Source organism: Leptosomus discolor, chromosome 6 (genome assembly GCF_034619465.1).
Source record: "Leptosomus discolor isolate bLepDis1 chromosome 6, bLepDis1.hap2, whole genome shotgun sequence".
NCBI lineage: Eukaryota > Metazoa > Chordata > Aves > Leptosomiformes > Leptosomidae > Leptosomus > Leptosomus discolor.
Window position 1 is genome coordinate 37,380,289 of NC_141396.1, and position 16,064 is coordinate 37,396,352.

The 16,064-nt window shown below is 47.2% G+C and overlaps 1 protein-coding gene across 1 annotated transcript in view; it reads right to left on the minus strand.

Annotated features, from left to right (window-relative positions):
- CDH23 (cadherin related 23) overlaps window positions 1-16,064 on the minus strand; it is a 202,604-nt gene that overhangs the window by 86,416 nt on the left and 100,124 nt on the right. The window contains exons 9-10 of the mRNA XM_086467128.1: window positions 6,214-6,326; window positions 4,099-4,287 (exon numbers count right to left, since the gene is read on the minus strand). Coding sequence (XP_086323254.1) covers window positions 4,099-4,287; window positions 6,214-6,326 — 302 coding nt within the window. The remainder of the gene's footprint in view (window positions 1-4,098; window positions 4,288-6,213; window positions 6,327-16,064) is intronic.

Below are 16,064 nucleotides of genomic sequence, written 5' to 3' on the forward strand. Positions count from 1 at the left end.
AGTCTCTGATGTAGCTTTATGCAACAAATACTCTGTACTCCCATGGCCTGGGTTTTCTTTTTTTAAATTCCCCATTTATCTTCCTCAATATGCTTATTTTGGAGAACTGTTTCAAAATTATTTTAAAATGTCAGACCATCATACTTGTGCTTTATACAGTCTCTGCCCTTTTCTTCCTTTTCAGTCAACCGTGTCAAGGAAAATCAAGTGGAAAGACACGTCAGAAGAGCTGGTTTCTCTTGCGTGCCCTGGGAAAGTACACTGCCTTTTCTCTTAATATACCTCTGTGGATCTTGCAGTGATAGGAAGCTCAAAGGGGGGATGCCCCACTCCTTTTCCTGCCTGGCCAAATCCTTGCCTTCTCCCTAAAATACTGCATTAAGCCACCAGGCTGTAAAACACCAGCCTATCCAGAAAGGATAGGCGTGTCCCCCACCTCAGCCAGCTTTGGAGCAGATAAGCCTGAGCTAACCAGCCCTCCGAATTAAGGCAAATCTCTTCCACAGCTCAGGGCTCTTGCTCTCAAGCTGGAAACAAACCTTGCTGCAAGAGTGGGTAATTTGACACTTTAATTTTGTATCTCATATGCAGGATTTATTTGTCCCTGATGATCTGTTGCAATGTGAATGAGAGGAGAATCCAACCCCAGCCTGGGAGTGTATATACATACCGGTCTTCTGCAGTGTCCAGTTGAGTACAGGCTCAGTCTAAATACTGGAAAACTTTCACAAATTTTCATAAACAGCTCTCAAGCAGCTTTGGAAAGGTATTCAAGCAGTTTGCTGTCTATTTGGCAGACAGCAACTCAACTGCACAGAGGTTAATGCTTTCTACTTGGTTCATAGAAGTCCAGGTCCAAAATGCTGTGCACCAATTTCTCCTGTGTTCAGGTGTTTTCGATGAGCCGTAGAGAATGCAAAAAGAAAAAACAGCACACCTGGTTGAACACCTTTTGGCTGCACCCTGAATCTATGTCTGGGGTCATCATTACCTCAGCTCCACTCGGGTGCATCCTCTTGAGGTGCTCCCTGTTCCCACCTTGCACTCTCAGCTGGCTTCTCTAGGAGCAAGACCGTGACTACATTTGACCATGACAGCTAGGAGTTTGCAAGGGACAGGCTCGGAGGAATGGGTTTCTGCTTGAAGGCACCCCACTTACGTACCTTGTCGAAGAGTTAATGCCAGCCAAACTCCAGAAAGGCATTTAAACACAGAGGTAAATTCAAGCACATGCTTTCAAGTGCCGTCTTGTGTGCAACGTAAATACATTTTTAAGTGCTTTGCTGAATCATTTAATCTAATTCCTTCAAAAATCAATCATTCAAGTTTGCGCAAAACACACCAGAAGAAAGACAGACCAACACCCCACCATTTAAAAAGGCTGCGTGGGCCTGGTTACAAAACACCTTCTTGTTTAACAGCCTTGGCAGCCCATGCGGTGTGTTTCAAGGGCCAGACCCACACGACACCCCTTTCCCCAGCTCTGCAAAGACACAACTGGTGTGTGGTGGCAGGCAGGTTCCCCAAAGCCACTCAACCCCACGGAACCCTGCGCAGGGCAAGGTTCAGGCATGGGCTGCTCCATCCGAGTAGGACCTCATCAAGCTTGAGGTCTGAAGGAACAGCATCAAAATTTGCTGCAAGGGCCAGAACAAGGCTGGATGGCTTGGCTCAAGAAAGAAACCAACCTGCCAAGGGGCTCTCTGAGGACTTAACGACATGGGTTGGGAGGTAGGAGACAAAACTCGAGCAAAATGATCTTCCCGAAGACTCTAGCTTTGGTTTTGTGTCTACCCATCTGCTCTCATTTATTTATTTAGCTGCTCTCCCTGGAGACATGTATAATTCTCTTCTTGTCTTCCTTTGTCCCTTACACAAATGAATCCTGTCATCTCCAGCATGAAGGCCACGTTGGCAAAATAGCTTCTGTCAGCCACGTCCTCAGTCACATCCCTGCCCGAAGACTCCTTGCCATCCCATTCCTCCACCCCTGCACCCACAGAGAGCCAAGCGAACCTGTCGCCATCTTGGCTACCTCAAATAAAAATGGTTTGTAAAAGCTTCTCCACTCTCATGAGGTACTTGAGCATCCAAAATATCACCATCAGATTACTATCTTCCCTTTCTGTAAGTTTTTTTACTGAAAAATTAGGGGTCTTGGGACTTCTATAAACACACTGCCTAGGAAGCAGGGCTAGAAGAAGCCCGGCTGCAGATGCAGTCCTACTTCTATTTCATATACATCTTTTTCACAACCTGGGTATCCTCTCCCGATTTCTTTCCCTCAAGTGCTACTTTGATGGTTAGTCCAGTTGCAAGCATCCACGAGGGGAAATAAGAAAGATCCACCCCAGGATAATGCAGAAAAAACCCAACCAAAAAACCAATTGCTTATAACTTTCCTCCCTCCAGATATTCCAAGACATCAGCTCTCCTGTGCTTCTTATCAGTGAAAATAATGCTACGGTTAAAGCAATCCGTGCTAATAGGATGGCCTCCAAAGATGCATACAGTAAAACTCCTTCAGACTCCCTTAGAGCAAGAGGTCCTCTCTCAGCAGTTTTAAAAATCTCAGCCAATTCTTTTGGGGAAATCTCAGGAAGTTAAAGAAATACATCAAAAGAATGAGTCTATTTTTTGCTGGTGCGATCGGGAAGGCAAGGCTATTTTTTGTTCTCCCACTTTAAAATTAGCAAGGCTGAAAAGTGAATTCTTGAATGGGAGTCACTCTAGTAAAATGAGGTTTTAACCAGAAATAATGACAGATCCTTCATCCTTCTGGCACAAACAAGAGTGTTACAATGCCCTTCAAGTACAGATCTGCTGACATCTCTCAGAAAGCACGACAGTGGCTCTATTCAGAAACTATCCTAAGCATCTGTCATATCCAAATCTTCTTTATTAGCAATTGACATTTTCAAGAAAAAACAGTCTCTTTATCTGCTTAATAGCTCATCTGCACCTCTTCAGGCTGAACTCATAACTCTTGGGTGGTGACATCATGTCACAAGTGGATTATTAGTTCTGTGTCACAATCACTTCATGTGAAAAAAAATGGGATTTCTCGGTGGCTTTACGAGATGCAGCGAACTCCACCCAGCGCTGGGGAAAAGCAAATCCGTCATTTCAGCCAGCAAAGCCTTCTCAGAAGGTGCACATTGTAATTGACCCACCAGGATTTTGGGGGGCTAGGGGGAGATATTCCTCGATGCTGTCACATTGGTTACCTGAATCATCAGGAAAACATCCTGATGATGCCGTTTATTCCAAGAAACCCTCTTCCTTTGTCTCTCCCTCAGCCTGAAGAGGAATAGGGACAGCAGGAGCCTGTAGCCAGTCTTTCCGAGGGATTTCGGAAAGTTCACCATGAGGTGTCAGGACTTGTTTGAGGCAGACACCACGCAGCGTGGTGGGATTGGCACACAGAAGCAGCAAGACATGAACTGCACAAGTCAAATAATCAGAGTAATTGAAGGCTGGAAGCCCAAGGCTGGAAAACATGCTGCAATACCTATGTGGCATAGACCAGCATGTAATAAGAGCTTTATCAACACACGGGAGGAACAAGCCTCCAAGGCTCCCAGCTCGTTTGCAGTGATGAACTGGCATCCCAGTCCCCGCCACGCTTCCTCCAGCCCCACACTAGTGGGTATCTCTTACCTCCTCCCTGACAGCAGCAGTACCTGTCCCCACTGGGGCAGAGAGCCTGGAGGTCCTTTCTTTCCCCTCCCTGGCAGGTGCCCTGGGAGCCCAGCAGAAAACCTCCTCCCTTTCTAAAACAGACTGCCAAAAGATTGCCTGACCAGAGCCCTCAGAAGCTGGTGAGAATCAGCATTCCACACAATCCTATTTTCTGGCTCTCAGTGCCTGTGCAATCCTGACTGTTACGCCTGTGCTCTGGGGAGGGCATCTGCACTCGTGGTACTGAGCAAGCAGAGCAACGACAGTGGTAAGAGCTGAAAAAACAGGTATCAGAACATAACCATACACCTCATCACGGGTTCATCAGTGACTTATCCTTCCCTGCACCCCCTAAAACCACACCAGTGCTACCCTACAAAGGTTGGACAGAAGTGCCCATGGCAGGGGATACCTCACCTCATCTTTGTCTTGCACCTGGATGAAGAGGGGAAGGGCAAAGCCCACCTGGGCCAGCTCTGGGATGGCCACACTGTACTCCGAGCTGTTGAACTCGGGTGCGTTGTCATTGATGTCAATGACTAGGATATTGAAGGTGGTGGTGACGGTGGCGTTGGAGGGTGTGCGGTCATCGTTCAGCTCTGTTCCCTGCAAGGAGACGAAACAACAGGGCAGCCTTTATTTTTCAAAGAATAAATGTAAAAGAAAGTGTGCATGCCAGGACTAGAGACTCTTGCAGCTTTTGCTTCCTCTGCTTTGTCAAGGAAGGAAGGATGCTCAGTTGTTTCTGCCAATGCCCCTTTACCTTTCCACACTGCTGATGCATTAACACACAGAGATGTTGACCCAGCTCTTCCATCACTTGTGTTTCAGACCCACAGCACTCTTGCAAACCTTCCTAGGGGTTTAACGTTTCCCTGCCACAAGCATTTAAACAAAAAAATTGCCTTGTGAGATGTGGGGGACAGTCCTCAAAATAAGGGAAGCCACAATGGAGCAGAGAGTACTCCTATTTTCTCCTCTTCCATCTCCTGAGGTGGGACCAGGAGCAGGGAGCTAAATACCATAGTACTACTGAAGGGACAGAAAACTAGGGCAACAGAGGAAAACAAGAGTTAGACCTTAAAATAAGGTTTGGCAACATGTATCTAAATACAGAGCTGAGTCATGACTCCATGTCACACCTCTGTCTCAAGAAGGACTTTAATTTTGCTCTCCCAAAAGGAAAGAGTACAGATTTTACTGCCAGAGAAGCAAGACTTGTGAAAGAGCCTTTTCAAGCAGACTTCCTCCTCTTGTCCTTTGGATAATCTTGCTTCGCTGTGGGCACAGAAAAGCAATGCTAACATGACCCACACGGCTCATTGCTATTCACCGCTTCTGCACACAACAGCAGAACAGGCTGATCTGAACAAGGAGCAATCCAGCTGTATTTTCACTGCATGCTCCAGGACAAGAGCAACAGAGAACATTTTGGGTCCCAAGGATGTGGGATGCAGAGAGTTGGCATTTGTGGGAGGATGCAAAGTTTGTGGGGAGAGGAAATAAAAATCTGTTGGATCAACAGAATACAATTGGAACTCCATTATCATGCAGGCAGGAAAACGGGCAAGTTTTCAGGTTTGCAAACCTTTCCAAGATTAAAAGGATATTTTTGTCTCTATTAAAACCAGACAATCTCCCCCTCTTGATTTCTACTGAATTGAAATTAGAAAAGTCCAAACCAACAGATACCAAGGATGGATGGGGGATCTCTTCCCCATGCATGAAGCCTCACAGTACGACCTGTGCCAGGGACCAAGAGGGGTTGTTTCTTGTCCCTTTGCCCCCCTGACAAAGTATTGCACTTGCCGAAATGAAATAGTGATGTGCTGGCTGCTGCCCTCGCAATCAATGACCCTTCTTCCTACAATGCTGATTTTTCCCCGCCCCAGCCCAGCAGAATCTATACTTCTAAATGTGTTTCCAACCAGCTGCCCAGCTTGGTATTGATTTTAATTACAGGGCTGCAAGCAGAGACAAGGAGTTGCTCTCAGGTGGGGCTGGAAGACCATGCTTCAGTGTCTTTTCTTGACAAGGCAACTTTCAGCATCACTCCCTCCCTGTGCCTGCCTGCCATAGGCAGATGTAGACAGTGCCCTGTTGCACTGCTGCTTGCTGACATAACAAAATGCTCCTATTTATGAGGTTCGTGTTTGGAAAGGTGTGAAATAGGCTCCAGAGGGCACAATTCAGGTGCCTGAATGTTAGGTGTCTCGTGCTATTTGCAATCCCAGAGCATCTGCATGCTGCCAGCAGATACAGCCACAGGCAGATCTCACTGGAGACCAGGCAGGGCACCAAAAATTACTTTATATACCCATATAAAGGCAACCATGTTTTCAGCCACCATACAAGAGGGCTGTGTTAAACATCTTGCTTGGCTTGGCTGCGGAACAGTACATCACAGGTCTAGATGCCTACAGGAGCAGCATGTCCCAGGTTTGCACCTCCACCTCGAAGAAGTTGTCCCCAAGCAGGATGCCCTCCCCATCCTGCTCTGCCAGTGTGCCTCCTGGACAGAGGAGGTCTCACCTTCACCGTAAGGATGAATCCAGTGCTATAGAAGGGGTTTTCCCGGTCCAGTGGCCCGTTCAGGGTTAAGGCTCCACTGATGTAGTCCAGTGCAAAGATGCTGTTGGTGTTACCTGAGGAAAAAGCCAGGCAGTGTGAGCACAAGCAGCTGGTACAACTGATGCCAAGTGGTGCTGCGGGTAATGCAGAGAGGGAAATGGGAGGACACAAGCCTCTTCCCTCACCAGTTTCCATGCATGACTGGACCCAGTGCTTGAAAGAGAGGTTTTACAGAGCAGACCTGCTGCCAGGCCAGGAGCTTCAAGCTGGGCACAGGCTGCAGTGGGCTTTGTGAACCCTGCACATTACTTCAACGTTCTTTAAAGTGTAATGGCTGTAACGGTCCTTTCCTCTCTCACCTGCCCCAGCTCAGGGCTCAAAATGGTATTTCCTTCCAACAGCCCATAAAGTTGTGAACACTGCAGGCAGCTGAAGAATTTCAAAGGGTTTTGGTTATTAAAATATGCAACAGCACAGCTGAAAACAGGGCCAAATCCAGATGCTCCCCTCCAAACAACCACATGCATTCGCAGGGCACAATGTCCCTGGGATGGGCATGGCCTCTCTCTTAAAATACAAGAGTTAAGGGACATCAGTCCACGTTAATCACAGAAGGTGCAGACGGACCAAGCTCACAAGTAATTCTTCATGTAACAAGTGGTAGTTTAACTGTGGGGCCTCTTGCCAGAAGATGCTGAGGATGATAAAAGCCCACAGGTATACAAGGAGAGACTGTGGAAGTTAGTGATAGAAAATAAAATCTACCAAATAACAGAGAAGCCACATGCAGCTCAGGGGTTTTCTTTGCTGGACATATTTGGAGCCAGTGAGAGTATTAGGATGGACTACTATAGGCGCTTTTGTGCTCTTGCCAGATGTGTTGAGTCCATGCAGCTGCCTTGTTTTCCTCTACTTGAGCCAAATTTGGCCTCTTGTGCCATTCCTTATGTGCAAGCAATCAGACAGGGTCCCACAGAGAGCTGTGCTGTCTCCTCCAAGCATCCTATCCTCTGCTTGACTCCTCTGGAATTAGATATCCAGAGATGATTAAGACAACACTTGAGTCTCAAGGCCAGCAGACGCTGAAAAACCAAATGTCCTGCACTAGGAATGCCCTTGTGACAGTCCCAAGTGCTCTGTCTGTCAGCCAGACAAAAGAAAGCAGTTGGTATGTGGAGCCTGGGATACCTGATGCCAGGCTGACACAATACCAGAGGAGGATGCTGAATTAGTGATGACCAAGGTGGTTATACACAGGCATATGGCCACCCACATCGCTCCACTCACCGTCTCACAGTATGCAGAAACCCCTGATCCAGACCCAAATGGAAGCAAGGAAACCCTGCAGGTATGCTATATTTATCCCAGTCAAAAATAAAAACCCCCTCGCCCTGTCTTCTCAATATCTCTCAGCACGAACAAAACACATACAACATTTGTCATTTCCCTGGAAGGGAGCTGCAAGACAGATCTGCTGCCACAGACAGTTGTCCCATCCCTCAGCATCCACCTCGCTTCCTTCCAATCCCCTGTTTAACCATGGCTGCACCTTTTGCACTATGGCCAAAGCCTCCAGGTCCAGCTTTCCCTTCCCTCCTAGTCCCGGGAGCCACCCTGGCCTTTATGAGCTACTGGCTGCCAGTACCTCCTCTCTCTCCCAGAGCCCTAAGTGCCATAACACCTTTCTCCCCTGTTACCGAGCCTTGTATTTTCCTCTCGGACTAAATGCTTCCCTTTTCTGCCCTTAGTCCTCTCTTTTCTCCATCTGAAATGGTCCATTGACTGCTAGCCAGCTTAATGGACTGATGCACGGCTACTTAAAATATTAGCAGCAGCCTTGCTTTTTTTTTTAAATCTAACTTCCACTGCCATACATAAAGATCTCTAGTCTCCTCTTTTCATCTTGACTTCCCACCTTTGCTCTGTAATTTATGGCTGACTCTTTAGGAGACTTCTTCTGGTAACAGCTTCGAAGGACACTCCACAAGATGTATTGAATTGTGCTGCAGGGCATTTAAATGCTCTAGGATGCCATGGTAAAGTTTATGCATCAGGGCAATCTTGGTATACTCCTCCTTATATAAAATGTAATAAAATGCCTTTTTAATCACAAGATAGTGTTCTGCTAACAGGAATCTGTAAATGTGGAGACCAATGGATTTTAATGGAAATAGGTCAATAGGGCAGGAATTTGACACAAAGGACTTAACACAGAACTGAGCTCTGTGTCCCAAAAATAGTTATGTGTTTCATATTTGAACACAGTCATTTTTTTGAAGGATGGATGAATAAATTAGGGACACAAATACCCTCCCAGGCTGCACATCAGGGGCTCTTCTCTAGCTCAGCCTCCCCAACAACCCTCAGATGGCAGATATGCATCTGTTGTCCTCTGTAGTGCCTTTCTGCTAGCAGAGAACTGCTGGCTTTGCAAATTAGCCTCAGAAGGAAAAAGGTGTCTCCAACTCACCCCGCAGAGGCCTTTCATAATTTTCTCTACAGTGCCTCTCCAACAACTGCTTCATTATTCCTCTGACCAGTGATCCCCACTGAAGTACTCACACTGCCAAACAATGCACATTCCCCCGCGACACTTTCTTTGCAAAAATCTCTCTAATCATCTTCACATGTCTTCACTTCCCTTAGAGCAAGTTAAAAAAAAAAAAGGTGAGGGAAACCCAGTTGTTTTTGTATTTCCCTCCCCCCAGTCTTTCACTCTCCTCGCCTCTGTATAATTTCTCCTCCCCTCCTGGTTCTCCTGTTATCTCTCCATCATCTTCCTGGCCCAGGAAAAAGCTGAGCCTCGGTTAAGCCCAGCTTAGCCTGCCGCTGCTGGTGCAGACAGCCACACTGGCTGATGGCTTTCAACCCATTTGTCCACTCCACCACTCTTCCAGCACTTACTCTGACCTGCTCCCAGTTGCACTGGTCACAAGCTCCCAGTCAGCCACTGGCAGCCATCTGTGCCCACAGTGGCCTCGGAAGCAGGTGGCTGCCATGAGCTGAGCCAGCTTCTCATTGCGCTGCCCCAACTCCCTAGTTGGTGGCTTGCATGGCTAGTGGCCAGTGCTGCCTGCTGGGCACATCAACAGAGCAAACTGTGGTTTGCTCATCACTGGTTTTGAAGCAATAATGCAATGCACAGACGTGTGATGGAGAATACAGAGGGGATGGAGAACCTTTGCAGGGATTTCAAACCCAGTCAAGATCCCCAGATAATCCTGCTTCTCAGAGGACGTGGAACAGCACAGACTTTTCCATCTATGATCTCCAAGTTTGCACTCAGCAAACCATATTAATGACACAGATGGAAACTATTATGGCCATACTTGACAGGGAAGCCAAGTGACGTTCAAGAAGGTGCTCTTGCTGCCCCCCCCCCAATCCCCGTCATATGGTCTCTCACCATCAGCTCTCACACCGTGGCACATGCAACCTCCTGCTCTGCACTAGGCAGGCAACAAAATGATCACTCACTTGGCTCAGGAGTTACCAGCTGCTGGACGTGTCCTTGATTGAGCCATCTATTGCCTAGCCTGAAACGTGGTCTGAACCACTAAAGCTTTTCTAGATGGAGATCAAGGACTTAATTTCTATGCCTCAGAGCCCAAGACCATGCTCCAGTTTCTGCTAAACAGAGGCTTACATGTCCTCCACCTCCTTCCCCATCCAGACAAGGATGTGGCACACTCACAGAGAACCAGGCAGCCCAGCTCCATGCACAGAGCAGACAAAGCTAAGGAATAAACGGGTCTTTCATCAGCAAAGGAGGAGCTCTGCTTTCAGGTGCTGGGAAAGCAAAGAAAGCCATAAGAAAAGTAGAGCAGAAAATAAACGTGAGGCTGCCTAGGAGGTAGCATCCACCGGAGAGGGACACCCTGTGGGAAGGCAGGGTCCACTTCTACCTCTCTGGTACCGCTGCAAACCTACAGAGTTGGACACAGCCAGGGACAGCAGGAGAGACCGGGAGAGAGACCCAGGGTAGGAATCAGAGAGGGGCAATGATGGGAAGGGAAAGGCTAACAGCAAAAGGGATCATAGAGAGAAGAAAAGCAAAGCAATGTTTTTAAATACTCGAAAGGACAGAGGAAAGGTGAGAACATGAAAAAAAGAATGAACTTTGGGACAGAAATATGAACGATTTCTGGCAGACTCATTGCTCTCACCTGGCAAGAAACAGGCTTGCTTAGGACATAGAAGCTCAGCTTCTCGTTATGACACGGGTAAAAGGAGAAGGAAAACTTTCCCATCTCTCTGTTCGTGTGGGGGTATGGGCACAGTAGAAGCTCCTACATCCACCACAGCTGGGCAGGGGACTGGGAAGGCAGGGACCAACACAGCGCTGGGTTGGGAGCAATGGGATGGATTGCAGTAGCCCATTTGGAGTGTTTTTCCAGGCTCACGGTGGCATAGGCATAATTTTGGAAAAACACTGCTATAACGAGGGGTTTTATAGATGAAGGCCATAATGTTTAATTACCCTCAGCCAACACTCTTACAGTTTAAAAAGGCCATTAAAAATACTGGCTCAAACCCAAGGAAAAAAAAAAGACACACACACACAAAAAAAAAAGACATTGATGTCTCCTCCTCCCTCCCTACCCCTTTGGCCTTTCAGCATTGTTCAGATCCCTAGGAGAGCGAGATGCAGTTATTGCCTAGCTCTAGCGAAGAGCTACCTATCAGCCAGGAGAAGCCAATTCCCTCATGCATGAGAATGTCCCCCCCCTCTTCTACACGAAGGGCTGTTTGTATCGGGGAGCCACATCCTCGAAAGGCACCAGGCTTGCTGAGCTGCTGACCTTGGAGCAGATGACTTTCATGAGATGTGAAAGGGGAACCCATCACACACCTTGCACCGGATAATTTATTAATCAAAATGTGCTCCGTCAGGGCTCCTTGGCACCAAAATAGATGCTGTTGGATGTGGTTCATAGAGTCAGCAACAGACACAGTTATCATCGTATAAATAGTCCATCAGCTGCCGTGACCACCTCGCTGCTCTTCACCTTGAGTTTTTGCTCCTGTGCGATATGCAGGGAAGCACTCCAGGGCAGATACCTCACTCTATGCTTAAATTCAAAGGGAACAAGTTATTTCCAAAGGAAAAGGGGTTATTACAACCTGAGCTTTATTTCTTCACTCTGCATGAAAACAACATGCTCTAGAAAACAGTGCCCACTTCTCCTGCTCTGGACTTTGGGTTGCTCTTCTTCCCAGAAGGTGCAGCTCTCTCTGGGACAACTGATTCAAGCCCAAAGCTGCATGCCAGCAATCCTCCACACACACCTGCTCTGCAAAGAGGCATTTTTAGTATCTTCCCCAAAAGATTTAATTGCCCATTCTAGCATAACCAGCAGAATTTCTGATCTTGCAGAGCCACAAAAGAAGCTTGTATTAAATGCTCGCTCAGTTCCCTTTTTTAGAACCGAACGTACAGTATGAGAAAATGAAAGGGGAGATTTACCACCCGAAGTGCAATCCCGCTCCTGAAGCTCCTGCAAGCCACGGCTGAGTACCAGAGAGGACAACAGAGCCTGTAGAGTTTTAAGGTTCCTGCTCTGAGTGTAGTTCATCACATGAAAGGATGCTGAGTCTTGGACCACAACACCATTCCCCCACCTCACCTAAAATGTGCTCGGTGGCTCAAAGGGAAGGCAAACCACCAACCCTGCCTGGCTTGGATTTTTCCTCTCAGCCTCTCCTCTTTCCTTGAATCTAACCCTAAAACCTGCTACAGGAGAGCAGCCAACAGCTGGATTGTGAGTCAAGGCAGCAGAGCAACGCAGGGAAAACTACGGTAAACGGTTGTTTCACTCATTTCTGTAAAGACAACACTTTAACCCTCCACCTGAACTCGCAGAAAATTTTGTCCCAATAAACATGGCACAGAAGGCAGTGTGCATTCCCAGGGAAAACAGGCTGGTCTGAGCTGTCAGGCATTGCCACCTTGGAGCAGCATTGCAGAACATGCTCTCAGCCCGCAGACAAAGTATGCATACACATAAAATCGGCACTTTCTTAACAGCTACTGTGCCTGGGCTGGATTGAGAGACCCACAAATCACCTCTCCTGCCTCTTCCACAGCAGTAGGAAGAATCATCAGAAGAACATGAAAGGAGTACGCAGCAATATGCCTGGTAACAAGTCTGAATGGGCTTTTAACATAAACCCCACATGTCCAGGCTCAACACCTTTCAGAAAATCTTCCATTAAAAGGCATCTCAGAACTGGTTGTTTTCTCTAGCCCCAGCATGAACAGAGACAGAGCAGGCTCATCCTTCTTCAGTGTTTGCCAACATCTTGAATAAACATTAAATCCCAGGAAGTTAAATAGAAAGTCCCAGAAATTAAACAAAAAATACACTTCTGTTTCATATTTGCACATAAATGGGAATGTATAGTTTTAATTACTGAAGGCCATTTGCTGGGGGACCACCTGCCCTGCAAACCATTATCCCAGCCGTATCTCTTTCTAGTGATTTCTAGATTGCCAGGGAGCCAAAGCAAGATGCCAACATGATGATGAAGAATCATTAGTGGGAGGGAGGGAGATATGGAGCAACCGAGCCAAGAAAAGAGGGGCTGTGGCCGCAGCCACTATCTCTTCTTTGTGCCGTGACATCCCCTTGCATTGGCAGGGTGGAAAAACAGCCTTTGATGAATAACTCGGCGTGAGGCACTTTTCCACCCATCAGCATGTCCTCCTACAGAAACGTTCTGCTGTGATGACTGCCTTTAAATCACGCTGGAAGGCCCTCCCAGCAGGTGTAAATTATGAAGACTTTAACACCTTGGTAGTTCACTGAGCGATCTGAATGTGGGAAAAAGACGGTGCGACATAGGCCAGCTGGCAAAGGGAATATTAAAATATGGAGGTCCTATTTCCAAGGGTCCTCCATGATGTCCCATTTAAGGGACTCAGGGAAGTGGTTTGCTTTGGCCTGCCTTCTTTACTAAGTCAGATCAAAATAGAAAGAGAGGTGTCAGCAGCTGAGGACTGGGAGACCTCTTTGGCCACTTAACCTCACCTCAAAGCTTCATGCTGCACTTTCAATAGGAAGGCAGTGGGGAACTCCAGATCCATTAAGACCATGTGAAACACGTTCTGAGATCTACTGCACTGATTTTTACATATAGGTGTACATATATGGTATTTTATTCTTTAGCATGAAAATAAGAAGAAAGATGGAGAACGATTCTTTTCAGACATGCTTCCCTCTTGCTTTTGTAACTCATACTTCTATTACATTGTGCAAATAATGATTTTTAATTCATGCTTCCCTTGGGATGCATCAGCTTTAGGAAGAGAGAAACAGCATCGCTCTCCTAAAACAACCAACTTTGGGGAAAAAAAATCCAAAACCACCCTTAGGGTTTGTGATGAGCCCTAAGGACCAGCTCGCTGACTGAAAGCTCTGCGCTTCCTCCCCTCTCTCCTGCAGTGCTTTCCAAGCTCCGGGAAGGACATACGTAGGGATTGCCCTTATGCAATCTCCCCTTGCCCAGCCCTTGAGGCAGCTGAAATGTGCCAGGCAGGCAGAGCATGACCTTTGGGCATCTTGAAGAGCCCTGGGACATTTCCCCTGGTTTAACCCTTTGTTGCCTTCTTCATGCCAGGACATGCCAGGACATCTTCATGCCAGGACATATGAATTCTCCTGACTGTTCTGGAAATAAATGAAACCCAAAGTTTACTGCTAGCAAGCAAAGCCTGAGACTGTGGCCATACAATACGTTTTCCTAACAAGAGCTTGCGGGCCAAAGTCACCTCCTGCCTATTAATTAAATTGCTGTTTAATTCATGATAAAAATCCTTCTCTTAAAAAGCCAAAGGATTCCCCACGCCCCAGGCGATGTGCAGCAGCAGCAAACGTGAAAACGTACTGCCGTCTGCAGGCCTGATCCTGCTGAGAGCACCGGGACCCTCTGATTTCCACTGGGAAAATCAATCTCTGTTAGACCGAAGAGTTCCCCTAAATGAAAAGCCTTATCTAGAACAGGTTGTGTTATACAACAAGTCACTCGCTTTGCCTGGGAAATGAAAGATGATGAGGCAGAGTCCCCAGTACAGAGGCTATCTCCATAAATCTGCCAAAAAGGAACTGTGGATTACTTTGCTGGATTAATTATCTGTCCTTCAAACAGAATCCTGACCTCGGTGGCTGAGCATCTCCAACCTGTCAAAGCAGCTGCAGAACCAGGGAGGGAGGGCTTTTGCAGGGCACTGGCCATGGGCTGCCTGCACCCTCCTTTTCACCTGGGAAAAGAAGCAGAAACACCCACTGGAGCAATGGGAGGCCCAGCACAGAGCTGTTGGCTTGAATTGCAAGGTCTCTGTTTAGATTTCTTTTTCAAATGGCCTTTTGCAGGGTGGTGATATCTTTGCAAAGCACAGGGCAAAAAACTGCATGTTTTCATGCAGTTAAAACACTCTGGTTGGAAGGAAGGGGGAGAAACAACTGAATGGCTTTCCCTGTAAGATATGGAAATGATTCCCAGTGCAGGCAGGCAGGCAGGCAGGCAGGCGGCAGGCTTGTCTGTCCCAACAGGACAACTAGCCAAAGCCATGACACAGGTGGATCTGTGCTCCTCTGTCACCTTAGGCTTAACAGCCTTGTAAGCTAGTTGCATAAAGTTAGATCTTAAGTCTTCTTTTATGTGGTTATGGTTAATCTTTTAGTTCTAGCGTTTTGCTGTCATGAGAGGACCTTGTGTTGGAGATAGCCATATAAATAAGACCTGCTGCAGCATATCCCGAGGCACAGCTACTCGAGGGATGGAGCTGAATAGGAGGCCGTCAATTCCAAATTAATTTTCATACTCCACCTCCAAATCATACCAATGCTTTAGATATTAATATGGAAGGAATGATAAACGGCTAGTTTGCTTTTCAGCTCTCTCGCTGCTGTATATTCAACCCCAGCCAGTAAAATCAGACCAGCCATGTGCAAGCCCTGTGTCCCAAGACCTGGGAGAGCCAGGGAGAGGCATCATCCATCCCTGCTGTGAAAAGGGAACAGCAGTCACCAACACCTCCCCTCCTGCAAGTTAGATGAAAAGCCAGGTATAATTACTACCTCCACTGGCCATTTTCACTTTTGCTTACGCTTGGTTTCTAATTTAATTTGCTTCCCCATTCCCATATGTTAGACAAGTTTTTTGCAAAATTGCCATAAAAATTTACCAGCTCAGGCACAAAATCTGCTCACTGACCTTTACCATCGTGATTGAGGATAATGACAAATTAATTAGGCTTTACCTGCCTGCCAAAAAAAATCACTTGCCTTGGGTAAGCAGGATTTTGGAGGCACGCTAGCTGTCGGTTCCTGTGTCTGGACTCTCAAACATCCTAAGGTAGCATCTTCTTTCAAAAGTAAGAAGTGAATCATGGAATGTATAAGAGAATGCCTTGGGCAGAGTCGGGGAGGCACTCACACCCCTACTGACTTCAGAAAAACATTGCTTACCCCATGACCACGTTTTCTTTAAAATTTGCCCTCAGCCATGCACCTCAGCCATGGTCTGGCAGCCGAAGGGAGCTGGTGAAGTCTGGCTCTGGCAACAAACTCAATTCAAAGTGGAAGCAGAGCACCCTGAAGCCTGGCTTCAGGTATTTTGGAAACCTCTGCCTTAAGCCAAAGGGTGAGGATGGGGAGGAAGCAGGAGGCAATAGTGGGTTTCTGCAGTCATCCCTGTCTGTCCACGGGCTGATCCTTCCCAGCACTGCCACTCTGCGAGACACTGGTGCTGACAGGAGAAATCCCCTGGCCAGTTATGAAAACACCCTGCAATTCTCATATTTGGAGGGG